Source organism: Pseudophryne corroboree, chromosome 3 (assembly GCF_028390025.1).
Source record: "Pseudophryne corroboree isolate aPseCor3 chromosome 3, aPseCor3.hap2, whole genome shotgun sequence".
Taxonomy (NCBI): domain Eukaryota; kingdom Metazoa; phylum Chordata; class Amphibia; order Anura; family Myobatrachidae; genus Pseudophryne; species Pseudophryne corroboree.
In genome coordinates, this window is record NC_086446.1 from 247,187,777 (window position 1) to 247,215,607 (window position 27,831).

The 27,831-nt window shown below is 47.0% G+C and overlaps 1 protein-coding gene across 2 annotated transcripts in view; it reads right to left on the minus strand.

Moving 5' to 3' along the window:
* Nucleotides 1–27,831, minus strand: part of ATP9A (ATPase phospholipid transporting 9A (putative)) — a 366,971-nt gene that overhangs the window by 188,672 nt on the left and 150,468 nt on the right. For both annotated transcript variants that reach the window (XM_063958977.1, XM_063958978.1), the window contains one exon: nt 14,124–14,182. In XM_063958977.1, the coding sequence (XP_063815047.1) occupies nt 14,124–14,182 (59 nt within the window). The remainder of the gene's footprint in view (nt 1–14,123; nt 14,183–27,831) is intronic.

A 27,831-nucleotide genomic window follows, 5' to 3' on the forward strand; every position in this document is an offset into this window, starting at 1 on the left:
AGAGCCCACTTTCCTAGTGGAATGGGCCTTGATCGATTTAGGTAACGGCAATCCTGCCGTAGAATGCACCTGCTGAATCGTGTTACAGATCCAGCGAGCAAGAGTCTGCATTGAAGCAGGGCCGCCAAGCTTGTTGGCTGCATACAGAACAAACAGTGCTTCTGTTTTTCGGACTCTAGCCGTCCTGGCTACATAAATTTTCAAAGCCCTGACCACATCAAGGGACTCTGAATCCTCTAAGTCAGCGTTTTTCAAGCAGCTGCCAGGTGTGCCGCCGTCGCCAGCCAGAGATGCGCTGCCACCCACCAAAGAGACCCGCCGCCATCAGCCAGGGATGCCTGCCCAGCTGGCGCCGCCAGCGGTGACCAGCTCGGGCAGCCCTGTACTTCTGCGAGAGCCCTCCAGTGACCTATGATGACTCATAGGTCACGGACCGCACGTCCCATTCCCGCCTGCAGTACTCGCCCACTGCTGCTCCGTGCTGCCTGATCACGTCTCAGTGCTCACTTCTCACTGAGAGCCGGGAAAGATTATTTTCAGGTATACAAAAAAAGAACACCCATTATTAAGAAGTGTAATTACAGTGGGTAGGGGCAGGTATGTGGAATTACTATGGAGGCATGTGTATGTAATAACTATGGGGGGGCAGGAGTGTGGAATCACTATGGGGGCAGGCGTGTGGAATCACTATGGGGGGCAGGTGTGTGGCATTACTATTGGGTGTGTAGAATTACTATGGGGGGCAGTGAGTGAAACTGTATATAAGGAGTAAATACTGACCAGGTTAAGTTGGAGGTGAAAGTACTGGAGGTCAATGTGTTTGTATTACTGTGGGGGCCAGTTGTTTGTTTAATTACTGTGGGGCCAATATATGTGTGTTTTTTTGTATGTTTTTTCCCCCGTGGGGCACTGATGGTGTGCCTTGGCAATTTTAAAGTCTTGTCGGTGTGCCGCGAGTTGAAAAAGGTTGAAAATCACTGCTCTAAGTCCTGTGTAGCCACAGGCACCACAATAGGTTGGTCCATATGAAAGGATGAAACCACTTTTGGCAGGAACTGAGGACGTGTCCGCAATTCCGCTCTATCCATATGGAAAACCAGATAGGGGCTTTTATGTGATAAAGCCGCTAATTCCGACACTCGCCTAGCCGAAGCCAGGGCTAATAACAATACCACCTTCCAAGTGAGATATTTCAACTCCACCGTTTTCAGTGGTTCAAACCAGTGTGACTTTAGGAAGCCCAAGACCACATTAAGGTCCCAAGGCGCCACCGGAGGCACAAACGGAGGCTGAATATGCAGTACTCCCTTAACAAAAGTCTAAACTTCTGGGAGAGAAGCCAATTCTTTTTGAAAGAAAATGGATAGGGCCGAAATCTGGACCTTAATGGAGCCTAATTTAAGGCCCAAATCCACTCCAGTTTGTAGGAAGTGAAGGAAACGGCCCAGATGGAATTCTTCCGGAGGAGCATTCCTGGCCTCACACCAAGAAACATATCTTCGCCATATACAGTGATAATGTTTTGCTGTTACTTCCTTCCTAGCCTTTATCAGCGTAGGGATAACCTCCACCGGAATACCTTTTTCCGCTAGGATCCGGCGTTCAACCGCCATGCCGTCAAACGCAGCCGCGGTAAGTCTTGGAACAGACAGGGACCCTGTTGCAACAGGTCCTGCCTTAGAGGAAGAGGCCACATATCTTCCGTGAGCATTTCCTGCAGATCTGGATACCAGGACCGTCGTGGCCAATCTGGAACAACGAGGATTGTTCTCACTCCTTTTCTTCTTACTATTCTCAACACCTTTGGTATGAGAGGAAGAGGAGGAAATACATAGACGGACCGGAACACCCACGGTGTCACGAGGGCGTCTACCGCTACTGCCTGAGGGTCTCTTGACCTGGCGCAATACCTTTGCAGCTTTTTGTTGAGGCGGGACGCCATCATGTCTATCTGTGGCAGTTCCCACCGACTCACAATCTGTGCGAAGACTTCTGGATGAAGTCCCCACTCTCCCTGGTGTAGGTTGTGTCTGCTGAGGAAGTCTGCTTCCCAGTGTCCACTCCCGGAATGAACACTGCTGACAGTGCACTTACATGATTCTCCGCTTAGTGAAGAATCCTGGTGGCTTCCGCCATTGCCGCTCTGCTCCTTTGCCGCCTTGGCGGTTTACATGAGCCACTGCGGTGATGTTGTCTGACTGGATCAGAACTGGTTGGTCGCGAAGTAAGGCCTCCGCTTGACGTAGGGCGTTGCATATGGCCCTTAGTTCCAGGATGTTGATGTGCAGACAAGTCTCTTGACTTGACCAAAGACCCTGGAAATTTCTTCCCTGTGTGACTGCTCCCCAACCGCGGAGGCTTGCGCCCATGGTCACCAGGATCCAATCCTGAATGCCGAATCTGCGGAACCCGAGAAGGTGAGCACTCTGCAGCCACCACAGGAGTGACACCCTGGCCCTGGGGGACAGGGTGATCAACCGATGCATCTGTAGATGTGATCCGGACCACTTGTCCAACAGATCCCATTGGAAAGTCCTCGCATGGAACCTGCCAAAGGGAATGGCCTCGTATGAGGCCACCATCTTTCCCAGGACTCGAGTGCAATGATGCACGGACACCTGTATTGTTTTCAAAAGGTTCCTGACCAGCGTCATAAGTTCCTGGGCTTTTTCTATCGGAAGATAAACCCTTTTCTGGGTCGTGTCCAGAATCATGCCCAAGAAGGGCAGACGAGTCGTAGGAACCAACTGCGACTTTGGGATATTGAGAATCCAGCCGTGTTGTTGTAACACTTTCAGTGAAAGAGATACGCTGTTCAGCAACTGCTCTCTTGATCTCGTTTTAATGAGGAGATCGTCCAAGTACGGGATATTTGTGACCACCTGCTTGCGCAGGAGCACCATCATTTCCGCCATTACCTTGGTGAAAATCCTCGGAGCCGTTGAGAGACCAAACGGCAACGTCTGAAATTGGTAATGACAGTCCTGTACCGCAAATCTTAGGTACGCCTGATGAGGTGGATAAATGGGGACATGAAGGTACGCATCCTTTATGTCCAGTGACACCATAAAATCCCCCCCTTCCAGGCTGGCGATGACCGCTCTTAGCGATTCCATCTTGAACCTCTTCAAGTATAGGTTCAGAGATTTTAAACTCAATATGGGTCTGACCGAAAAGTCCGGTTTCGGAACCACAAACATGGTCGAATAATACCCCCTTCCCTGTTGAAGGAGGGGAACCTCGACCACCACCTGCTGAAGATACAATTTTTGTATTGCATTTAACACTATCTCCCTCTCTAGGGGGGAAGACGGTAGGGCCGATTTGAAAAACCGACGAGGCACCTCTTCGAATTCCAGCTTGTAACCCTGAGACACAATTTCTATTGCCCAGGGATCCACCTGGGGGTGAACCCACATGTGGCTGAAATTCCGAAGACGCGCCCCCAATGGCCCTGACTCCGCCAGTGGAGACCCAGCATCATGCGGTGGATTTTGCAGAGGCCGGGGAGGACTTCTGTTCCTGGGAACTAGCTGTATTGTGCAGCTTCTTTCCTCTGCCCCTCCCTCTGGCAAGAAAGGACGCACCCCCCCCCCCCCACACGGCCTGCCCCCGCTACGGTCCGGACACGCCTCCGTTGTCCGGACTGCACCCACCAACGGCGTTCTAACGCCGCTGGCACGCCCCCTCCCGCCCTGCGACTACCTCTGTCTGTCAAACAGGCAGAGGCAATCGCAGCCCTGAGATGCTTTCACATCTCACTGGACTTCAGACAGCGATTTCTGCAGCCAGTCTGAATGACCCCCTATGTTGAAGTCCAATGGTAAGTTGAAAGATACAAATTAGAAATTGTGACTGAGCTCTGCTCACTCTATAAGGAAAGGATCTGAGATTTACTGTTCTGAGACCATGGTCATGAGCTGCTGGAAATAACATAATATACCGATAAGATATACAGTATGTATATCAATGCTATAATTGATATATTTTGAATGTATATATATTTTTAAAGTAATTCACAGCAAGAGATTTAGCTTTTTACATGTACTGTCTGTAATAAATTACGCGTTTTAAAAGAGAAGCCATTTTTTTTTATTTTCCAGCGCAGCCATAAAAATATTACTGTTTAATGTTCCACACTAAGGGCCTGATGTGATGCATGCAACGGCGTCTGTTAGTGGTCGCCTGCCTGCCATTTTATGCATGCGCTGCTTCAAATTCCTTCCTCTATGCACGTCCATGCGGCTGAATGTGCAAGAACTAAGATGCCTACTTTCAGCGGCCGTACATGCTGTAATACAAACTGATGCATCTTCATACACTACCATTGGTCGCATCATTAAAACTTGCACACGGTCTACGTCTGTTAGTCTGTGAATGCAGCTGCTTGCATTGACATGTCTGCAACACACACATAACACGGCCATTGAACGGACCACTTTTGTATCCATTTCTAGCCACCTCCCAGCCAGCACTAAGGAACGTCCATTACTTTATTGCCATGTTTCCGATACCTTCTGTCCCAATCACTAGAGTGTTTGCGCATACACTCTATCCGAAATTGTCACACATGCGCAGTTAAAAAAAAAAAAAAAAAAAATTATATATATATATATCCTGAGGAAGCCTTGATAGGTGAAACGCGTTGAGGACCTGTTCTGAACACCCCTGACCAGGGCATTCACGGTGGACATACCCCGGACTGCTTGAAAAAATATCGGATTATCCAGATAAGCTTTATGAACTTTTTTCTTTTTTAAAAGTGTTTTTATGACCACTCTTAGTATATGAATTAAAACCTATGTTTTTTAGCCTGTGATTCTCATTTATGCACGGCGAATCACGAAGTGTGGTATTTTCTATCTCCACGGAGGACGATCATTCTTGAAAAAGACCTTTAATGAAATGCTGTTTGGTGTTTATATTATGGTACGCTTAATACCTATCGATTTGTGTGAACCCCAATATATTTGAAAAGTAATTTCTGCACTATGAGAGGCGTCTCTCGCTCTGATTGATTACAGACCCGCTTTCCTGCGAATAGACCGACTGGAAGATATCCTCATTGAGATATCTATTGACGCTCAACCTGGTGACCAGTTGTGGTGCAGATAATTAATTGGAGGAATCAGCTGCTATAATTTTGATGTGCCTACTAAAAATCAAATTTCCGGTACGCAGATTACCTATAGATACTTCATTGTAAATAACCAAAATTGGTGTGAAGTTACTGCACTATTAGGCGCTTGTCCCCTCCTTGTTTCTCCATATATATATATTATAATAATAATTAATAATAATAATAATAATAATAATAATAAATCTCTCAACTACTGTACATGTACATTGGTATGGTGTGTAACTCAGACCCTAAATGTAGCTTAGCGCCAGACAAGGATATTATGCAAAACATTATATATAGTAGCCATGGCCAAAAGTTTTGAGAATTACACAAATATTAATTTTCGCAAGGTCTGCTGCCTCAGTTTTTATGATGTACATTTGCATATACTCCAGAATGTAATGAAAAGTGATCAGATGAATTGCAATTGATTGCAAAGTCCCTCTTTGCCATGAAAACGAACTTAATCCCAAAAACAACATTTCCACTGCATTTCAGCCCTGCCACAAAAGTACCAGCTAACATAATGTCAGTGATTCTTTCGTTAACAAGGACAAGGCTAGAGATCACTCTGTCATGCTGACTGAGTTAGAATAACAGAATGGAAGCTTTAAAAGAAGGGTGGTGGTTGAAATTATTGCTCTTCCTCTGTCGACCATGGTTACCTGCAAGGAAACACGTGCAGTCATCATTGCTTTGCACAAAAAGGGCTTTACAGGCAAGGATATTACTGCTAGTAAATTGCACCTAAATCAACCATTTATCTGATCATCAAGAACTTCAAGGAGAGAGGTTCAATAGTTGTGAAGAAGGATTCAGGGCGCCCAAGAACGTCCAGCAAGTGCCAGGACTGTCTAATAAAGTTGATTCAGCTGCGGAATTTGGGCACCACCAGTGCAGAGCTTGCTCAGGAATGGCAGCAGGCAGATGTGGGTGCATCTGCACGCACAGTGAGGCAAAGACTTTTGGAGGGTGGCCTGGTGTCACGAAGGGCAGCAAAGCCACTTCTCTCCAGGAAAAACATTAGGGACAGACTCAGGGGCGGAACTGTGGGAGGCAGTGGAGTCGGCTGCCGCCGGGCTCCTGACCTCAAGGGGGCACTTCTCCTCTACTGTCTCCCACTGACGATCGCTCGCTGCTACTTTTTTTTTTTAATGATTCTTAAAGACGGAGGAGCTGTGTCCGTGACACGGAAGCTGCCTCCTGTATATACAGAGAGCAGGCACGGTCTGCAGCTAGGGGGAGCTCCAGAGTGTAGTTCCTCCCGGGCCCTTCCAGTTAAGCAAGCCAGCCGAGTGAAGCTCTCTGTTCCTCGTCAGGCTGATGATAGCCAAAGGTAGGCACTGGCCTCAAGCTGCACTGTGGTGGGGAAGGTGTAGTTGGGTGTGCTGGGGGGCTTTGACAAATGTTGGAAGCACTGTGTTTTGTGTGTGCATGTTTTTAAGTGAGGTGTGTGTGTGTGTGTGTGTGTGTGTGTGTGTGTGTGTGTGTGTGTGTGTGTTTTTTTTAAGGAAAGTTGTGTGTTCAAGTAAAAGAGGCATGTGTGTGTGTAATTGAGAGGCATGTGTGTGTGTGTGTGTGAGGCACGTGTGTGTGTGAGAGGCATGTGTGTGTGTGAGAGGCATGTGTGAGAGGCATGTGTATGTATGTGTGTGTAAGTGAGAGCCGTGTGTGTGTTTAAGTGAGAGGCCTTCTAGTTACTCCTACCAACTCATACCACCAGAACCATTCCTTACATTCTCTACATTTGAGGTCCATGCCATACGCCTCTTCCAACCAGTCCATCTTAGAGTAGCTGTCATTTACCGCCCCCCTGGCACTGCTTCCAAATTCATCGACAACTTTGCTTCCTGGCTTCCTCACTTCCTCTCTTCTGACATTCCCTCCATTATCCTAGGCGATTTCAACATCCCTATTGTCAGAGTCTAAAAATATCATGATTCACCATTGCCTTGTACTAACCCCAATGCACGTGCCCACTGCTCGTGCACCGCATCCCCTCATGTTGCGTAGGGTACGCTCCGGCGTCGCCTGCGCTCCGGGATGTGTATTTACGGCGGTGTTTGTGTGCGACTAGCGAGCGACTCGATCGCTACATATTTAACCAATATAATGTGTTTTGTAGGTAATATTCCCTTTTATAATATCTGTAAGTATGTTTAGTGTAACTGGTTCATGGACAAGGGAATTCCTCTTTGCATGATACGAAGGGTCAGACAGGGTCTGAGCGGTGGTGTTTAGTACCTAACCGAAGAGTATTTTATTAGAAACATTCCGGTGTTGGTTAGGAAGAGATCGGTCGCTCCAGCGTATAGTTATATATAAAAGTAGTTTATGGACTTTAAAAGTATTTGCTGTTTTATTACACATGTGGTGTGAGTCCTGAGGATTCCTCCCATCTGAGCAGTTTGAAATAGTCACAGCCCACCTGTTCAAATCCACCTATGACCTTTTTGTTACAGTGCAGAGAGGCATTCCTGTGTCCAATGAACAATAAGATTGTAGGGCCCTTTGTAGTGTACTGTATGTTGTGTATATAAGGCAGCCAGCCTGGGCCAGCTCTCTCACTTCTCTCCACAAGGTTTTCATCATTGATTAACTGAGAGCTGGATTTCCAGATAGCGCAGGCGATTCATTCCCACGTGTGTAAGTTTCTCTGTGACCATCTTATTCTCTGTCTGTATTTGCCATACTCTCTCTCTCTCTCACTGTTATTGTTTAGGATTAAGACGCTATTGTATATTTATGTCTAGTATTCTGTTTAGGTGTTTTATGTTAGTGCTGTAGTGTATAAGCTGTTAACTGTATTTTTCCTTTTTACATAGCTAAATCTCGTTAGTAAAGGTGTTGGAACCTCAGCAAGGTGTCTGTGTTTCTCTAGCTAGTACAAAGGGTTTCTGAGTATCTCAATCACTCAAACAGCTTGCTTAAATATCCAGGTTAACCAGTGGTATATGATTACAGTATCTCAATACTAAGACTTACAGTATAATAATACTCTGTGTTTAAGGTTTAAAAGGTTATTATCTGTGTGTACGCTCGCTGTGTGTATTCCGTACACTCAGCGCAGCGTGTGTACGTAACTTGCGTACCACGTGCGAGGTCTTTGTACGCAAATAGCGTACGGAGTGCGTAGCACGTGCACGTGGTTTAGCAGCCATTACTGCTTGAAGGTAATAGTAAATAGCTTGTGTTAAAAGGTAGAAAACTGACCATCACTATTGACATCCCCACACAATCCCCTGCCTCTAAACTCCTTAACCTTACCTCTTCACTTGGTCTCTCCCAGTGTACCTCCTCACCCTCCCATGTGAATGGGAGCTCACTGGATCTGGTCTTCACTCACCGCTGTGAAATTTCTGATTTTTCCAACTCCCCATTTCCCCTCTCTGACCACTACCTGCTCTCCTTTAACCTATCTCTCTCGACTTCCCCATCTCTACCTCCTAAGGCTACCATCACTAAGCGTAACATTGAAGCTATTGACACCACATTCCTTTCCTCCCTGTTTGATTCACTTCTCTCTCCTATTCTCTCTCTCTTATGCCCTGAACAAGCCATTTCCACATACAATGCATCCCTTACTTCTGCTCTTGACTCTGTTGCTCCACCAACCACTATTCACCCTCGCAAATTAACACCTCAACCCTGGCACACCAAATGCACCAGATATCTGCAAAAATGCTCACGTACTGCTGAGCGACACTGGAGGAAATCACGCTCTAAGACAGACTTCCTCCATTTCAAACTTATGCTCTCATCCTTCAGTGCTGCCCTTTCTCTTGCTAAACAGTCATACTTCAAGAACCTCATCTCCTCCCAGTCTTCCAACCCCCGGCGCCTCTTTGCCACTCTCAACTCACTCCTCTGCCCACCTCCACCTCGTCTCCCTTCCTCACTCTCTGCACTTGAATTTGCCACTTCCTTCACATCCAAAATTGACTCCATACGTCAGCACATCACATCACACCAGACCATCAGTAACCAGCTTTCTCCCATCCCTTACCACTCCTCCCCATCCCTGCCACCTACTCTGACATCTTTCTCCCATGCATCTGGAGAGGAAGTCATGGCCCTCATTCGTTCCTGTCCCCTCACCACTTGACCCTATCCCCTCCCGCCTCCTCCGCTATCTCTCTCCTTCTGCTTGTTCCCATCTTTCCTACCTTCTCAATTTGTCCCTCTCATCAGGCACTGTCCCCTCTGCCTTCAAGCATGCACTCATCTCTCCTATTCTTAAAAAACCTACACTTGATCCAAACACTCTCTCCAACTACCGACCCATCTCTCTCCTCCCTTTTGCCTCCAAACTCCTTGAGCATATTGTCTACAACCGCCTTACGTCCTTTCTTTCCTCACACTCACTGCTTGACCCATTCCAGTCTGGCTTCCGTCCTCTCCACTCCACTGAAATTGCCCTTACAAAAGTATGCAATGACCTCCATGCTGCTAAATCGAAGGGACACTACTCTATACTTATTCTACTTGATCTCTCTGCTGCTTTTGACACTGTGGACCATCCTCTCCTACTGCAAATTCTTCACTTTATTGGTCTGCGTGACACTGCCCTCTCTTGGCTGTCCTCCTACGTTTCTGACCGTTCTTTCTCTGTCTCCTCTCATGACTCCACCTCCCTCTCACTTCCACTAACTGTACGGGTACCCCAAGGTTCTGTCCTTGGTCTTCTTCTCTTCTCTCTCTATATACGTCCTCACTAGGTAAGCTCATTAGTTCTTTTGGTTTCCAATATCATCTCTATGCTGATGACACCCAAATCTATCTTTCCTCTCCAGACCTCTCCCCTGCTCTCCTCACTCGTATCTCCAACTGTCTCTCTGCTACCTCTTCCTGGATGTCCCAGCGCTTTCTTAGACTTAACATGTCTAAGACAGAGCTGATCATCTTTCCTCCCTCCCGCATAACCTCACCTCCTACAATCTCATTATCTATTGATGGCACTACTATCTCCTCTAGCCCCCAAGTGCGTCGTCTTGGAGTAATCCTTGACTCCTCTCTCTCCTTCAAACCACACATTCAGCACCTCTCACAAACCTGCCATTTTCATCTAAAAAATATTTCCAGGATCAGACCCTTTCTGACCCAGGATGCTACTAAGACTCTTATCCACTCACTGGTCATCTCCAGACTGGACTACTGTAATCTGCTCCCGACTGGCATTCCTGACAAATACCTCTCTCCACTCCAATCTATCCTCAATGCTGCTGCCCGGCTCATCTTCCTCACCAAACGCACTACGTCCACCTCTCCTCTCTTACTAGACATTCACTGGCTCCCCTTCCCTTTCAGAATCCATTTCAAGCTTCTCACACTCGCTTACAAAGCCCTCACCCACTCCTCTCCCATCTACATCTCTGACCTTATCTCCCTTTACACTCCCACCCGTCCTCTTCGCTCTGCTAATGCACGCCGACTCTCCCGCCTACGGATTACTTCCTCCCACTCCTACCTCCAAGATTTTTCACGTGCTGCACCACTTCTTTGGAATTCCCTACCTCTCCCCCTCAGACTCTCCACCTCTCTACAAAACTTCAAACGATCTCTCAAGCCCCACTTCTTCACCAAACCCAGCCAAATCTCATCCTAATCCTCTGTTCTACGCTCTCTATGTACCTCATCTGTGTCACCCGTCTGTCTACCCCTCCCCTTTAGAATTTAAGCTCTCACGAGCAGGGCCCTCTTCCCTCATGTGCTTATCCTTGCTTACTTTAATAATCTTCAACTGCACCACATCCAGCAGTCTTCTGCCACCTGATACTTATTCGTGTCATCTGCTGATGTAACTATGTTTATTTACCCTGTACTTGTCCTATACTGTCATCAACTGTAAGTTGCTGTTTTCCTGTTTGATTATTTGTTTATGTATTCTGTAATTGGGCGCTGCGGAACCCTTGTGGCACCATATAAATAAAGGATAATAATAATAATAATGTGTGTGTAAGTGAGAGGTGTGTGTGTAAGTGAGGTGTGTGTGTGTGAGGCGTGTGTGTATAAGTGAGAGGCATGTGTGTGAGAGGCATGCGTGTGTGTAAGTGAGAGGCATGCGTGTGTGTGAGGCATGTGTGTGTAAGTAAGAGGCATGTGTGTGTGTGTGTGTGTGTGTGTGTGTGTGTGTGTGTGTGTGTAGTGAGAGGCACATGTGTGAGAGGCAAGGATTAAAGGAGGCATTTGAGCATTTCTACAGGACTATGGGGGTCATTCTGACCCGTTCGCACTCAGCGGTTTCTCGCTGCAGTGCGAACTGGTGCGGAATGCGCATGTGCGGCGGACGCTGTGCGCGTGCCCGACGACAGAGGTCGCCGGGTTACGTCGCGCCTACCGACGGAAGCAGTCGCAGAGGCGACTGCTAAGAAGATTGACAGGAAGGAGGCGTGGCAGGGCGGATCCGGACTGTTGGAGACCGTTTTCGGGGAGTGGTGAGTAAAACGCAGGCGTGTCCAGTACAACGGAGGGTAAAGGTGTGACGTCAAAGCTGGGCCCATCATCGCTGGATCCATCGCACAGGGTAAGTATGTCCAAGGCTGGTCTATTTCTGCTTGAAATTTTTTTAGCTTAGCAGGGCTGCACAATCGATCGCAGCCCTGCTAAGCTAAAATACACTCCCCCATAGGTGTGAACTATTGATTGCAGCAGCAGCTAAAAGTTGCTGGCTGGGATCAAATCGGAATGACCACCTATGTACAGAGCACACACCTGGTCTGGGTACACGCTACCTTACAAATATATGGAGGGGTGTCCATTCTGAATGTGTGTGTGTGTGTGAGGCGCGTGTGTGTGTGTGTGAGGCGCGTGTGTGTGGCGAGTGTGTGTGTCTAAGTGAGAGGTGTGTGTGTAAGTGAGAGGCATGTGTGTGTTTAAGTGAAGGAGGCATGTGTGTGTTTTTAAGTGAAGGAGGCATGTGTGTGTGAAAGAGGCATGTGTATGTTTTAAGTGAAAGAGGCATGTGTGTGTTTAAGTGAAAGGCGTTTGTGTGTTAAAGTGAAAGCGGCGTGTGTGTATGTTTAAGTGAAAGAGGCGTGTGTGTGCTTTTAAGTGAATGAGGTGTTTGTGTGTTTTTTATATATATCGGCACACCGCTGCGCCAAAGCATCTCCATGGAGACCTGCTGGCGGGTGAGGGAGCACTGTAGGTGTACTATAAAGATATGCTGGTATCTGTTTTTATTGTAATGACCGACTTGGAGTGCGTCCACTTTTTATGTGTATCTATATTACTAATGGGAAAGGTACCTGAGCACGGTACTACTGTTCACCCTGAGTGCCGGATAGTTACATATGGTATGTGTGTGTATATGTAGGGGGGCAACAACATTTATCATGCCTCCGGGCGACTGGGACGAACTTACACCACTGGACAGACTAATATTCTGCAAAAGGTACAGGGATTGGACTGCTGAGGACTGGGGTAAATTTATTTTTTTCTGATTATTTGGGGCATCTGAAAAAACACTTGTCCGGAGAAGGAAAGGTGAGCGCTACCATCAGTCCTGTGTCATGCTAACAGTAAAGCATCCAGATGCCATTTGTGTGTGGGGTTGCTTCTCACCCAAAATTTTGCCTAAGAACACAGCCACTTCTCCCAACCATCCAAGAACAGTGTGGTGACAAACAATTTTTCCACTTTTCCAGCATGACGAAGCACCTTGCCATAAGGCAAAAGTGATAACTAAGGGGCTCGGGAAACAAAACTTTGAAATTTTGGGTCCATGGCCAGGAAACCAGACCTTAATCTCATTGAGAACTTGTGGTCAATTCTTAAGAGGCGGGTGAAAAAAAAAAAAAAAAAAACACCACGAATTCTGACAAACTCAAAGTATTGATTAGGCAAGAATGGGCGGCCATCAGTCAGTATGTGACCCAGAAGTTGATTGACAGCATGCCAGGGCACATTGCAGAGGTCTTGAAAAAGAAGGCTCAACACTGCAAATATTGACTCTTTGCATAAACTTTATGTAATTATCAATAAAAGCCTTTGACCCTTATGAAATGCTTGAAATTTTACTTCAGTATACCATAGTAACATCTGACAAAAAGGTCTAAAAACACTGAAAGAGCAAACTTTGTGAAAACCAATACTTGTGTCATTCTCAAAACTTTTGCCCATGGCTGTATAAAATATATGAAAAATACAAAATTAAAAATCTTATTTGCAATAAAACGTAATATGCTCATATTTAAACGTATTTCATGACTGTAGGATTTTGTTTCCTTTCTTAAAAGAATCTAGAATATGGAGTACAAAGGAAGGACGTAAAGACATGGCAAAAACTATTTCTTCTTTTATACAATGTGCTTTTGCTCTTAGTAGCGTATTTTTTATTAGATACAAGACAGTAGAGTACATTTGAGGATGTTTAAATTACAAGCTAACTTTCATTAAATGTTAAAGCCGCCATGACTTTTGTATGTATCACACATTAGAATAAGAAGTTATGTTACAAAGGTCTCTCTTCTGATTAAAAACTTTGAGAAAATAACTTACATTATTCAATCTTGTTCCCATTTACGCAACACAGTGGCGGGGGTAATTTTGAGGGTAATTCCACCATTTAATGAAAACTGTGCACATACCGGAAGGCATTAGTGAATTGTGATGCATGATGTCATACAAAAACATAGCTAGTACCATGTATAGAACTGTATTTAGCGTTCACGGGTTCTATCTTCTATTTTTGTTGTAAAATACAGAATGTTGTCTTAGCTGCTATGAAGCCAATACAAGGGCTTATTTTGGGCATGGCTTACATGCCAGCAAGGTGTTATGATGTCAGGCTCTGTACCAGCAAGGTTAGTGCATTTATTCTCAACTGCAATTTAGTGATGTCTGGAGTATAGATGTCATCATAGGACATGCAAAAACAAATAAGGAGCTTTGACGCTGGGTTACAAGCTTTAATATTTTGATCAGAAAATGAACTAATATATAAGGCTTTTATTTTAGTAGACACACACAGACACACATTTGCAGTGTTAAGGAAACATACCTTTTCTACAATAATGAGGTCTCCTACTTGTATGCTAGAGCTGCGGACCTTCACGGTGCCTGAAATAAAACAGTTGAAAAGACTAAAGACACTGCAATTTCATACAACTATTTGTATTTATACAATGCACAAATCCATACACGTGTAAAATGAAAAATAAAAATGCAACTCAAATAGTGATTATTTCCATGGCAAAATGAAAATAAAAATGCTTCTGTCTCTGCTTGTGGATACACAGATATAGGTCTCCATTACACTTATAAATTGTCATACTATATTCTGAAGATATGCGGTCAGTTACATTAATAGAAATGTAATATGATATATCACCTGCGCAAGCAGGGAATGGGGGGGGGCTACCTTTTCTTTGTGGGAATGGACAACCTGGACTAAAGGTGATAAAGAAGAGCGGACCTCACTACACCTCCTTCCCGGAAAGCAATGTTATCTACTACCACACCGGACCGCTGTACTGCTACCCCCTCCACCCCCAAGAACTAGTGGAACCATTCCCACAAAGAAAGTTAGCACTATTCAAAGACACTAGGGGGTACATCCCAAAAAAAGGATAAGGAAGGGAGAACATCGCTATACACCCTTCTTAAGGACATACTAATTATTAAGCACATTGATATATATCAAACTAGCAGTTTGGCAGTAATATTTATATATATTTTTTTATTAAAATTAAATCTCATACATGACCCCTACTGCCCAGTATTTATTCTTACATCACAATTTGCATATGCTTAAGCATGGTCTAGTGACAATATTTATTCATGATCTGGTGACCTCTTGTGTTTATTTCCTTTGATACGAGATGTCCGCTTACTTAGTACATGTGTCATTGTCATTGTTAGGTGCTCTTATTTGATGTGATAGGAGTTGTGATGGGCTTTTCCTCCTGCCTACCTCCCACTTGTCTCTAATTAGGTGCTCATGTACATAGCAGCCACCTCATAATAAAACACAGGCCCACGCCTTCTGAGCAGGTACAGTAAATGCACCCTTTAAACTCTCACATACTAAATATTTGACCATGTCCATGGGGGTCTACCTGCATGATTTAACTGCCACTGCAATTTAACAATGCCTGAATATAAGAGATATCAGAGATATCCCCCTCATTAGGCTGCAGACTGTAATGCCCATTATTGGTTATTAGTTGGAGCTTGGTACTGGTAGTTGGCACTATTTTCTCACAGTGGTAGCTGTTGTAACCTTATACCCGGTTTCTCCCCGGAAACCCGCATGCTCCTCTCCATCTAAATAGGATTAAGAGGCCAATTCATTATTAGAAGCATATTGGTCCATGATAATTCAGTGGGAGATTCATGAAAGCTTGGAGAGAGATAAAGTACCAGCCTGTCAGCTCCTGTCATTTTTAAAACACAGCCTTTTAACATGATCAGTTGGTACTTGGTTCAGAGAGGCCTGACTGTGTCTGCGGTAAACAGCAGCGGGTGACTTTCAGGGGCCTGTCAGTTTGGATTGGCAGGCAATATGCAGCAATCAGGCACAGAGGGTGGGCTATCCGTTAGAGCTCAGGGATCAGCGTCTGTCACTGCTGCTCCACTCTCCGAGTCACTAGGGCTCCTGCTAGGCTCCACTGGTGTCTCGAACATGTGACCCCATGTGAAGTATTGCAGCGCATTAGCCTACAAGGCCATCGTGACTCATGTAGAGTCCAGTGTTTTTTTGGTTATATTTATCTGTTGGTCAGTTTCCTGTTTCAGTTGACCTGAGCCAGGCCATTTATAGTAATTTTTTTTCTAGTTTTGGGGCCCATTTATCATTACTCACATATTCAATGCGATCTAAGGGTGATATTAGCGCTCTGGATCACATTGTAAAATTGATAAATCTGGCAGCATAGCATCCCCCATAGAAACCTATCGGGCATGAGGCTGCCGGCGGGAATGGAGGTATCAGAGATGACTGCTGCAGTCCCTTCTACATACATTTGGAGGATACTAAATAACAGCACATATATTTTCTGACAAATGGGTCCCTAAGGGTTAAAGGTAGTTCTTGACACTTAATATGGCTTAAAATCACCTCACCCATCTGAAGCGATTTTGTGACTCAAAGGTGACTATCAAACTGCATGAAAACAGATTTTATAGTTCGCTGCTAAAATCTGGAGAACAAAACTATATAAATCCCTAGTGTCACTTTTCAACTGGCAAAAGGGTAGCAAACTGGGCATACTAACCTATGCATGGGCTCTGCAGACTGGGGGCACAGTTATGTGCATGAAGGGCATGGCCAATTTTTATGCATATAGCTTTGATCGTGGAAGGTGGTATGGGAATGGGTTTTCCCATTTCTCTAACGTACTAGAGGATGCTGGGGACTCCGAAAGGACCATGGGGATAGACAGGCTCCGCAGGAGACATAGGCACTTTAAGAAAGACTTTAGGTCTGGGTGTGCACTGGCTCCTCCCTCTATGCCCCTCCTCTAGACCTCAGTTTGATATGGTGCCCAGAGGAGATGGGTGCACTTCAGGGAGCTCTCCTGAGCTTCCTGACAGAAAGTATATTTGTTATGTTTTTTATTTTCAGGGAGCCTGCTGGCAACAGACTCCCTGCATCGAGGGACTGAGGGGAGAGAAGCAGACCTACTTCTGTGAGTTTCAAGGCTCTGTTTCTTAGGCTACTGGACACCATTAGCTCCAGAGGGATCGGTACGCAGGTCTCACCCTCGCTGTCCGTCCCAGAGCCGCGCCGCCGCCCCCCTCGCAGAGCCGGAAGATAGAAGCCGGGTGAGTATGAGAAGAAAAGAAGACTTCAGAGGCGGCAGAAGACTTCATGATCTTCACTGAGGTAACGCACAGCAGGAAAGCTGTGCGCCATTGCTCCCATACACCTCACACACGGCAGTCACTGTAAGGGTGCAGGGCGCAGGGGGGGCGCCCTGAGCAGCATATAGACCTCTTTTTTTTGGCACAAATAAGTATATATACAGCTGGGCACCGTATATATATATATATATATATATATATATATATATATATATAAGAGCCCCCGCCAAATTTTGATGCTTTAAGCGGGACAGAAGCCCGCCGCCGAGGGGGCGGGGCTTCTCCCTCAGCACTCACCAGCACCATTTTTCTCCACAGCACCACTGAGAGGAAGCTCCCCGGACTCTCCCCTGCTTATACCACGGTAGACAGAGGGTCTTAAAGAAGAGGGGGGGGGGGGCACAAAATTAGGCACATATTGTATATGTAAACAGCGCTATCTAGGTAAACATAAAATTTGTGTTTTTTTTTCCTGGGTCATATAGCGCTGGGGTGTGTGCTGGCATACTCTCTCTCTGTCTCTCCAAAGGGCCTGGTGGGGAAACTGTCTTCAGATAAGAGGTTCCCTGTGTGTGTGGTGTGTCGGTACGCGTGTGTCGACATGTCTGAGGTAGAAGGCTCACCTAGGGAGGAGGGGGAGCGTATGAATGTGAGGTCTCCGTCGGCGGTGCCGACACCTGACTGGATGGATATGTGGAATGTTTTAAGTGCTAGTGTGAACTTATTGCACAAGAGATTAGACAAAGCTGAAGCTAAGGAACAGTCAGGGAGTGAACCCACGTCTGTCCCTATGTCGCCGGGACCTTCAGGGTCTCAGAAGCGCCCACTATCCCAAATAGCAGACACTGATACCGACACGGATTCGGACTCCAGTGTCGACTACGATGATGCAAAGTTACAGCCAAAAGTGGCTAAATGTATTAGATATATGATTATTGCAATAAAAGAAGTGTTGCATATCACAGAGGAACCCCCTGTCCCTGACACGAGGGTACACATGTATAAGGGAAAGAAGCCTGAGGTAACTTTTCCCTCCTCACATGAGTTGAACGAATTATGTGAAAAAGCGTGGGAATCTCCAGACAAAAAACTGCAGATTCCCAAAAGAATTCTTATGGCGTATCCTTTCCCGCCAACGGACAGGATACGGTGGGAATCCTCCCCTAAGGTGGACAAAGCGTTGACACGCTTGTCAAAAAAGATAGCGCTGCCATCACAAGAACCGGCTACCCTCAAGGATCCTGCTGACCGCAAGCAGGAGATTACCTTGAAATCCATTTACACACATTCTGGTACATTACTCAGACCGGCAATTGCGTCGTCCTGGGTTTGTAGCACGGTAGCAGCATGGACAGATTCCTTATCGGCGGAGATTGAGACCCTAGATAAGGATACCATTTTATTGACCCTAGGCCATATAAAGGATGCTGTCTTATATATGAGAGATGCTCAAAGAGACATTAGTTTACTGGGTTCCAGAATAAACGCTATGTCAATCTCTGCTAGACGAGTCCTCTGGACCCGGCAGTGGACAGGTGATGCCGACTCAAAAAGACATATGGACGTTTTACCTTACAAGGGTGAGGAATTGTTTGGGGAAGGTCTCTCGGACCTGGTCTCCACAGCTACGGCAGGTAAATCAAATTTTTTGCCTTATGTTCCCTCATAACCTAAGAAAGCGCCACATTATCAAATGCAGTCCTTTCGTTCAAATAAAAGCAAAAGAGTGCGTGGATCGTCCTTTCTTGCCAGAGGTAAAAAGCTGCACAGCACAGCTAGTTCCCAGGAACAGAAATCCTCCCGGCCCCTGCAAAATCCACCGCATGACGCTGGGGCTCCGCTGAGGGAGTCCGCCCCAGTGGGGGCACGTCTTCGACTTTTCAGCCACATCTGGGTTCACTCACAGGTGGATCCCTGGACAATAGAAATTGTTTCTCAAGGATACAAGCTGGAATTCGAAGAGGTGACTCTACCGACTTCTCCCCTAGAAAGGGAGATAGTGTTAAATGCTATTCACAAATTGTGTCTTCAACAAGTGGTGGTCAAAGTTCCCCTGCTTCAGAGAGGGAAGGGATACTACTCCACCCTGTTTGTAGTTCCGAAACCGGACGGTTTGGTCAGACCCATATTGAATTTAAAATCCCTGAACCTATACTTAAAACGGTTCAAGTTCGAGATGGAATCGCTCAGAGCGGTCATCGCCAGCATGGAAGGGGGGGATTTTATGGTATCCCTGGACATAAAGGATGCATACCTTCATGTTCCCATATATCCACCTCATCAGGCGTACCTGAGATTTGCGGTACAGGATTGTCATTACCAATATTAGACGTTGCCGTTTGGGCTTCCCACGGCCCGAGGATTTTCACCAAGGTAATGGCGGAAATGATGGTGCTCCTGCGAAAGCAGGGTGTCACAATTAACCCGTACTTGGACGATCTCCTCATAAAAGCGAGATCACGAGACAAGTTACTTTACAGCGTGTCACTTTCATTGAAGGTGTTACAGCAACACGGCTGGATTCTCAGTATCCCGAAGTCACAGCTGGTTCCTACGACTCGTCTGACCTTCTTGGGCATGATTCTGGACACAGACCAGAAAAAGGTTTTTCTCCCGATAGAAAAATAGGATTTTGGTACTTACCAGGTAAATCCTTTTCTTTGAATCCATAGGGGGCACTGGAGTACTCTTGGGATATGGACGGCTTCCACAGGAAGTAGGCACTGAATAAATTAATTTTGAAACTACACCTCCCCTCCATATTCCTGAGTACCTCAGTGTTTTTTACTGAGCCGAACAGGAGCGATAGAGAGGTTGACAATGTAGAATTACATATAACATAACTGACAACAATAAAGTTGACACAACATTACTGACAACTAAACAGTTGACACCATAACTTGTTAATCTAAACCAGTCGGTGAAAATGTGTTACCATAAGATCTACTGAACCTACCCCAAACCAGGTAAACTGCTCTGGGTGGGCGTCCAGTGCCCCCTATGGATTCAAAGAAAAGGATTTACCTGGTAAGTACCAAAATCCTATTTTCTTTTTCATCCACTAGGGGTCACTGGAGTACTCTTGGGACGTACCAAAGTTTCCCCCGTGGGCGGGAGAGCTGTTTGGCACCTGTAACACTAGGCGGCCAAAGCTAGATGCTGATGCCGCCAACGTATAAAACTTGTAGAGGCGCACAAACGTGTGCACCGAAGACCATGTAGCCGTCCGGCAAAGCTGTGTCGTAGAAGCTCCACGACTCGCTGCCCATGATGTTCCCACAGCCCGTGTGGAATGAGCTGTTACTGATGTAGGCGGCTGTAACCTAGCATGAAGGTAAGCCTGACGTATGGTCAGTTTAATCCAACTGGATAAGGTCTGCCTAGAAGCTGGCCAACTCATCTTGGCAGCATCATAGAGAGCAAACAACGTATCCGTCTTACGAACGGTCGACGTTCGGGATACATAAATGCGTAATGCGCGTACCACATCCAACCTACCAGAGTCTCCTGTAACACAGGAACTACTATTGGATGATTGATGTGAAAAGATGACACTACCTTTGGTAGAAAAGCGGAATTCGTCCGGAGTTCCGCTCTGTCATCATGAAACACTAAATACGGTGGCTTGCACGACAAAGCACCCAAATCTGAAACACGCCTTGCTGACGCTAAGGCTAAAATAAGAATTTACTTACCGATAATTCTATTTCTCGTAGTCCGTAGTGGATGCTGGGGACTCCGTCAGGACCATAGGAATAGCGGCCCTGCAGGAGACAGGGCACAAAAGTAAAAGCTTTAGGATCAGGTGGTGTGCACTGGCTCCTCCCCCTATGACCCTCCTCCAAGCCTCAGTTAGGATACTGTGCCCGGACGAGCCTACACAATAAGGAAGGATTTTGAATCCCGGGTAAGACTCATACCAGCCACACCAATCACACTGTACAACCTGTGATCTGAACCCAGTTAACAGCATGATAACAGCGGAGCCTCTGAAAAGATGGCTCACAACAATAATAACCCGATTTTTGTAACAATAACTATGTACAAGTATTGCAGACAATCCGCACTTGGGATGGGCGCCCAGCATCCACTACGGACTACGAGAAATAGAATGATCGGTAAGTAAATTCTTATTTTCTCTGACGTCCTAAGTGGATGCTGGGGACTCCGTCAGGACCATGGGGATTATACCAAAGCTCCCAAACGGGCGGGAGAGTGCGGATGACTCTGCAGCACCGAATGAGAGAACTCCAGGTCCTCCTCAGTCAGGGTGTGCCCCTGACCAAGTATCAGCTCGGCAAAGTTGTAAAGCCGAGACCCCTCGGGCAGCCGCCCAAGATGAGCCCACCTTCCTTGTGGAATGGGCATTTACATATTTTGGCTGTGGCAGGCCTGCCACAGAATGTGCAAGCTGAATTGTACTACACATCCAACTAGCAATCGTCTGCTTTAGAAGCAAGAGCACCCAGTTTTTTTGGGTGCATACAGGATAACAGCAAGTCAGTTTTCCTGACTCCAGCCGTCCTGGAAACTATATTTTCAGGGCCCTGACAACATCTAGCAACTTGGAGTCCTCCAAGTCCCTAGTAGCCGCAGGTACCACAATAAGCTGGTTCAGGTGAAACACTGACACCACCTTAGGGAGAAACTGGGGACGAGTCCGCAGCTCTGCCCTGTCCGAATGGACAATCAGATATGGGCTTTTGTGAGACAAACGCCGCCAATTCTGACACTCGCCTGGCCGAGGCCAGGGCCAACAGCATGGTCACTTTCCCTGTGAGATATTTCAAATCCACAGATTTGAGCGGTTTAAACCAATGTGATTTGAGGAATCCCAGAACTACGTTGAGATTCCACAGTGCCACTGGAGGCACAAAAGGGGGTTGTATATGCAGTACTCCCTTGACAAACTTCTGGACTTCAGGAACTGAAGCCAATTCTTTCTGGAAGAAAATCGACAGGGCCGAAATTTGAACCTTAATGGACCCCAATTTGAGGTCCATAGACACTCCTGTTTGCAGGAAATGCAGGAAACGACCGAGTTGAAATTTCTTCGTGGGGCCATCCTGGCCTCACACCACTCAACATATTTTCGCCACATGTGGTGATAATGTTGTGCGGTCACCTCCTTCCTGGCTTTGACCAGGGTAGGAATGACCTCTTCCGGAATGCCTTTTTCCCTTAGGATCCGGTGTTCAACCGCCATGTCGTCAAACGCAGCCGCGGTAAGTCTTGGAACAGACATGGTACTTGCTGAAGCAAGTCCCTTCTTAGCGGCAGAGGCCATGAGTCCTCTGTGAGCATCTCTTGAAGTTCCGGGTACCAAGTCCTTCTTGGCCAATCCGGAGCCACGAGTATAGTTCTTACTCCTCTACGTCTTATAATTCTCAATACCTTGGGTATGAGAAGCAGAGGAGGGAAGACATACACTGACTGGTACACCCACGGTGTTACCAGAACGTCCACAGCTATTGCCTGAGGGTCTTTTGACCTGGCGCAATACTTGTCCAGTTTTTTGTTCAGGCGGGACGCCATCATGTCCACCTTTGGTCTTTCACAACGGTTCACAATCATGTGGAAGACTTCCCGATGAAGTCCCCACTCTCCCGGGTGGAGGTTGTGCCTGCTGAGGAAGTCTGCTTCCCAGTTGTCCACTCCCGGAATGAACACTGCTGACAGTGCTATCACATGATTTTCCGCCCAGCGAAAAATCCTTGCAGTTTCTGCCATTGCCCTCCTGCTTCTTGTGCCGCCCTGTCTGTTTACGTGGGCGACTGCCGTGATGTTGTCCCACTGGATCAATACCGGCTGACCTTGAAGCAGAGGTCTTGCTAAGCTTAGAGCATTGCAAATTGCCCTTAGCTCCAGTATATTTATGTGGAGAAAAATCTCCAGACTTGATCACACTCCCTGGAAATTTTTTCCCTGTGTGACTGCTCCCCAGCCTCTCAGGCTGGCCTCCGTGGTCACCAGCATCCAATCCTGAATGCCGAATCTGCGGCCCTCTAGAAGATGAGCACTCTGTAACCACCACAGGAGAGACACCCTTGTCCTTGGAGATAGGGTTATCCGCTGATGCATCTGAAGATGCGATCCGGACCATTTGTCCAGCAGATCCCACTGAAAAGTTCTTGCGTGGAATCTGCCGAATGGAATCGCTTCGTAATAAGCCACCATTTTTTCCAGGACTCTTGTGCAATGATGCACTGACACTTTTCCTGGTTTTAGGAGGTTCCTGACTAGCTCGGATAACTCCCTGGCTTTCTCCTCCGGGAGAAACACCTTTTTCTGGACTGTGTCCAGAATCATCCCTAGGAACAGCAGACGTGTCGTCGGAAACGGCTGCGATTTTGGATATTTAGAATCCACCCGTGCTGTCGTAGAACTACTTGAGATAGTGCTACTCCGACTTCCGTCTGTTCTCTGGACCTTGCCCTTATCAGGAGATCGTCCAAGTAAGGGATAATTAAGACGCCTTTTCTTTGAAGAAGAATCATCATTTCGGGCATTACTTTGGTAAAGACCCGGGGTGCCGTGGACAATCCAAACGGCAGCGTCTGAAACTGATAGTGACAGTTCCGTATCACGAACCTGAGGTACCCTTGGTGAGAAGGGCAATTTGGGACATGGAGGTAAGCATCCTTGATGTCCAGGGACACCATATAGTCCCCTTCTTCCTGGTTCGCTATCACTGCTCTGAGTGACTCCATCTTGATTTGAACCTTTGTATGTAAGTGTTCAAAGATTTCCCATTTAGAATAGGTCTCACCGAGCCGTCTGGCTTCAGTACCACAATATAGTGTGGAATAATACCCCTTTCCTTGTTGTAGGAGGGGTACTTTGATTATCACCTGCTGGGAATACAGCTTGTGAATTGTTTCCAATACTGCCTCCCTGTCGGAGGAAGACGTTGGTAAAGCAGACATCAGGAGCCTGCGAGGGGGAGACGTCTCGAATTTCCAATCTGTACCCCTGGGATACTACTTGTAGGATCCAGGGGTCCACTTGCGAGTGAGCCCACTACGCGCTGAAACTCTTGAGACGACCCCCCACCGCACTTGAGTCCGCTTGTACGGCCCCAGCGTCATGCTGAGGACTTGGCAGAAGCGGTGGAGGGCTTCTGTTCCTGGGAATGGGCTGCCTGCTGCAGTCTTCTTCCCTTTCCTCTATCCCTGGGCAGATATGACTGGCCTTTTGCCCGCTTGCCCTTATGGGGACTAAAGGACTGAGGCTGAAAAGACGGTGTCTTTTTCTGCTGAGATGTGACTTGGAGTAAAAAAGGTGGATTTTCCAGCTGTTGCCGTGGCCACCAGGTCCGATGGACCGACCCCAAATAACTCCTCCCCTTTATACGGCAATACTTCCATGTGCCGTTTGGAATCTGCATCACCTGACCACTGTCGTGTCCATAAACATCTTCTGGCAGATATGGACATCGCACTTACTCTTGATGCCAGAGTGCAAATATCCCTCTGTGCATCTCGCATATATAGAAATGCATCCTTTATAGTCAATAAAATACTGTCCCTGTCAAGGGTATCAATATTTTCAGTCAGGGAATCCGACCAAGCCACCCCAGCGCTGCACATCCAGGCTGAGGCGATCGCTGGTCGCAGTATAACACCAGTATGTGTGTATATACCTTTTTAGGATATTTTCCAGCCTCTCAGCTGGCTCCTTGAGGGCGGCCCTATCTGGAGACGGTACCGCCACTTGTTTTGATAAGCGTGTGAGCGCCTTATCCACCCTAAAGGGTGTTTCCCAACGCGCCCTAACTTCTGGCGGGAAAGGGTATACCGCCAATAATTTTCTATCGGGGGAAACCCACGCATCATCACACACTTCATTTAATTTATCTGATTCAGGAAAAACTACAGGTAGTTTTTTCACACCCCACATAATACCCTTCTTTGTGGTACTTGTAGTATCAGAAATATGTAACACCTCCTTCATTGCCCTTAACATGTAACGTGTGGCCCTAAAGGAAAATACGTTTGTTTCTTCACCGTCGACACTGGAGTCAGTGTCCGTGTCTGTGTCGACCGACTGAGGTAAATGAGCGTTTTACAGCCCCTGACGGTGTTTGAGACGCCTGGACAGGTACTAATTTGTTTGCCGGCCGTCTCATGTCGTCAACCGACCTTGCAGCGTATTGACATTATCACGTAATTCCTTAAATAAGCCATCCATTCCGGTGTCGACTCCCTAGAGAGTGACATCACCATTTCAGGCAATTGCTCCGCCTCCTCACCAACATCGTCCTCATACATGTCGACACACACGTACCGACACACAGCACACACACAGGGAATGCTCTGATAGAGGACAGGACCCCACTAGCCCTTTGGGGAGACAGAGGGAGAGTTTGCCAGCACACACCAAAAACGCTATAATTATACAGGGACAACCTTTATATAAGTGTTTTTCCCTTATAGCATTTTAATATATATATACATATCGCCAAATAAGTGCCCCCCCTCTCTGTTTTAACCCTGTTTCTGTAGTGCAGTGCAGGGGAGAGCCTGGGAGCCTTCCCACCAGCATTTCTGTGAGGGAAAATGGCGCTGTGTGCTGAGGAGAATAGGCCCCGCCCCCTTTTCGGCGGGCTTCTTCTCCCGTTTTTCTGAGACCTGGCAGGGGTTAAATACATCCATATAGCCCCCAGGGGCTATATGTGATGTATTTTTAGCCAGAATAAGGTACTATCATTGCTGCCCAGGGCGCCCCCCCCAGCGCCCTGCACCCTCAGTGACCGCTGCTATGAAGTGTGCTGACAACAATGGCGCACAGCTGCAGTGCTGTGCGCTACCTTATGAAGACTGAAGAGTCTTCTGCCGCCGGTTTCTAGACCTCTTCACTTTTCGGCATCTGCAAGGGGGTCGGCGGCGCGGCTCCGGGACGAACCCCAGGGTGAGACCTGTGTTCCGACTCCCTCTGGAGCTAATGGTGTCCAGTAGCCTAAGAAGCCAATCCATCCTGCACGCAGGTGAGTTCACTTCTCTCCCCTAAGTCCCTCGTAGCAGTGAGCCTGTTGCCAGCAGGACTCACTGAAAATAAAAAACCTAACAAAACTTTTACTCTAAGCAGCTCTTTAGGAGAGCCACCTAGATTGCACCCTTCTCGGCCGGGCACAAAAATCTAACTGAGGCTTGGAGGAGGGTCATAGGGGGAGGAGCCAGTGCACACCACCTGATCCTAAAGCTTTTACTTTTGTGCCCTGTCTCCTGCGGAGCCGCTATTCCTATGGTCCTGACGGAGTCCCCAGCATCCACTTAGGACGTCAGAGAAAAGAAAAATTGTTTTCCCAATTGAGAAATGTAATATCCACTTGTTGTAAGGGTTCATAATAAAAAGACTGTAAGAAATCTAAAAACCAGATTCAAGTCTTATGGCGCAGTAGGTGGAGTGAATGGAGGCTGAACTCTGAGGACACCCTGCATAAAGGTGTGAACCGATGGCAATAGGGCCAATCTACTATGAAAATAAATGGACAACGCCGATATCTGCACTTTAAGTGTGGATAAACTCAGACCTCTATCTAACCCCATCTGTAGAAATAACAAAAGACGGGATAACTTAAAAGAGGATGTCGGAAACTTCAGAGCTTCACACCAACCTACATAGGCACGCCAAATTCTGTAATAATGAGCTGCCGTAACCGGCTTCCTAGCTCGTAACATGGTTGGTATAACCGATTCTGGAATGCCTTCTCTTCTTAAGAGGGCTGTCTCAACAGCCACCCCGTCAAACGCGGCCGCGCTAAATCGGGGTAAAGGAACGGACCCTGCTGTAACAGGTCAGAACGTAGTGGGAGCGGCCAAAGACCGACTGCGAGTAGACCGCGGAGATCCGAGAACCAAGCTCTCCGAGGCCAAAGAAGCGCCACTAGTATAACTGTGACGGACTCTCCTTTGATCCGTTTTAGCCACAGAGGGAGCAGTGGAAACGGTGGAAACAGATACACGAGACTGTATGGCCACGTGATTGTGAGAGCATCCACCGCCACTGCCTTTGGATCTCTCGTTCTGGACACAACCTGGGGCGTTTGATGATTGTGGCGAAATGCCATCAGGTCCACCTGCGGGTAACTCCATTTCTGGACCAGCATGTGAAATACTTCTGGATTTAATGCCCATTCTCCTGGATGAAAATTCAGACGGCTGAGATAATCCGCCTCCCAGTTGTCCACTCCCGGAATGACTACTGCCGACAATATCATTTGGTGATACTCGGCCCAATAGAGGATTCAAGCTACTTCCCGCATTGCCATACGGCTTTTCGTTCCTTCTTGTTTGTTGATGTATGCGACCGCCGTCGCATTGTCTGACTGCACCTGAACAGCCTGAGCCTGCAGCCTGTGCACTGCTTGTCGTAGCGCACTGTAAATTGCCCGGAGTTCCAGGACATTTATAGACAGCAATCTTTCGTGAACCGCCCAGAGACCCTGGAGCTGATAATTTTGAACTACAGCTCCCCAACCTCTGAGACTCGCGTCCGCCGTGAGAATTATCCAATTCCAGGCACCGAACAGTTTCCCTGCGGTTAGATTCTGTACTTTGAGCCACCAGAGTAGAGACACTCTGGCCCTTGGAGACAACCTCACCCTGCGGTAAATCTGCAGATGCGAGCCCGACCACTGTGCGAGCACATCCAATTGAAAAGGACGTGAGTGAAGTCCTCCGAACTGAAGCGCTTCGAAAGCCGCCACTATTGTGTCTAATAAGCGAATGCACAAATGAACCGAGACTGTGCGAGGCTTGAGCACTAATTGTACCAGATGACGAATGACCTGTACTTTCTGTTCGGGTAGGTAAATTCTTTGATTTACCGTATCGAGAATCATGCCTAGGAATTTAAGTCGTTGAGACGGAATCATTCAGGAATTCGCGTAGACAATGGTAGGA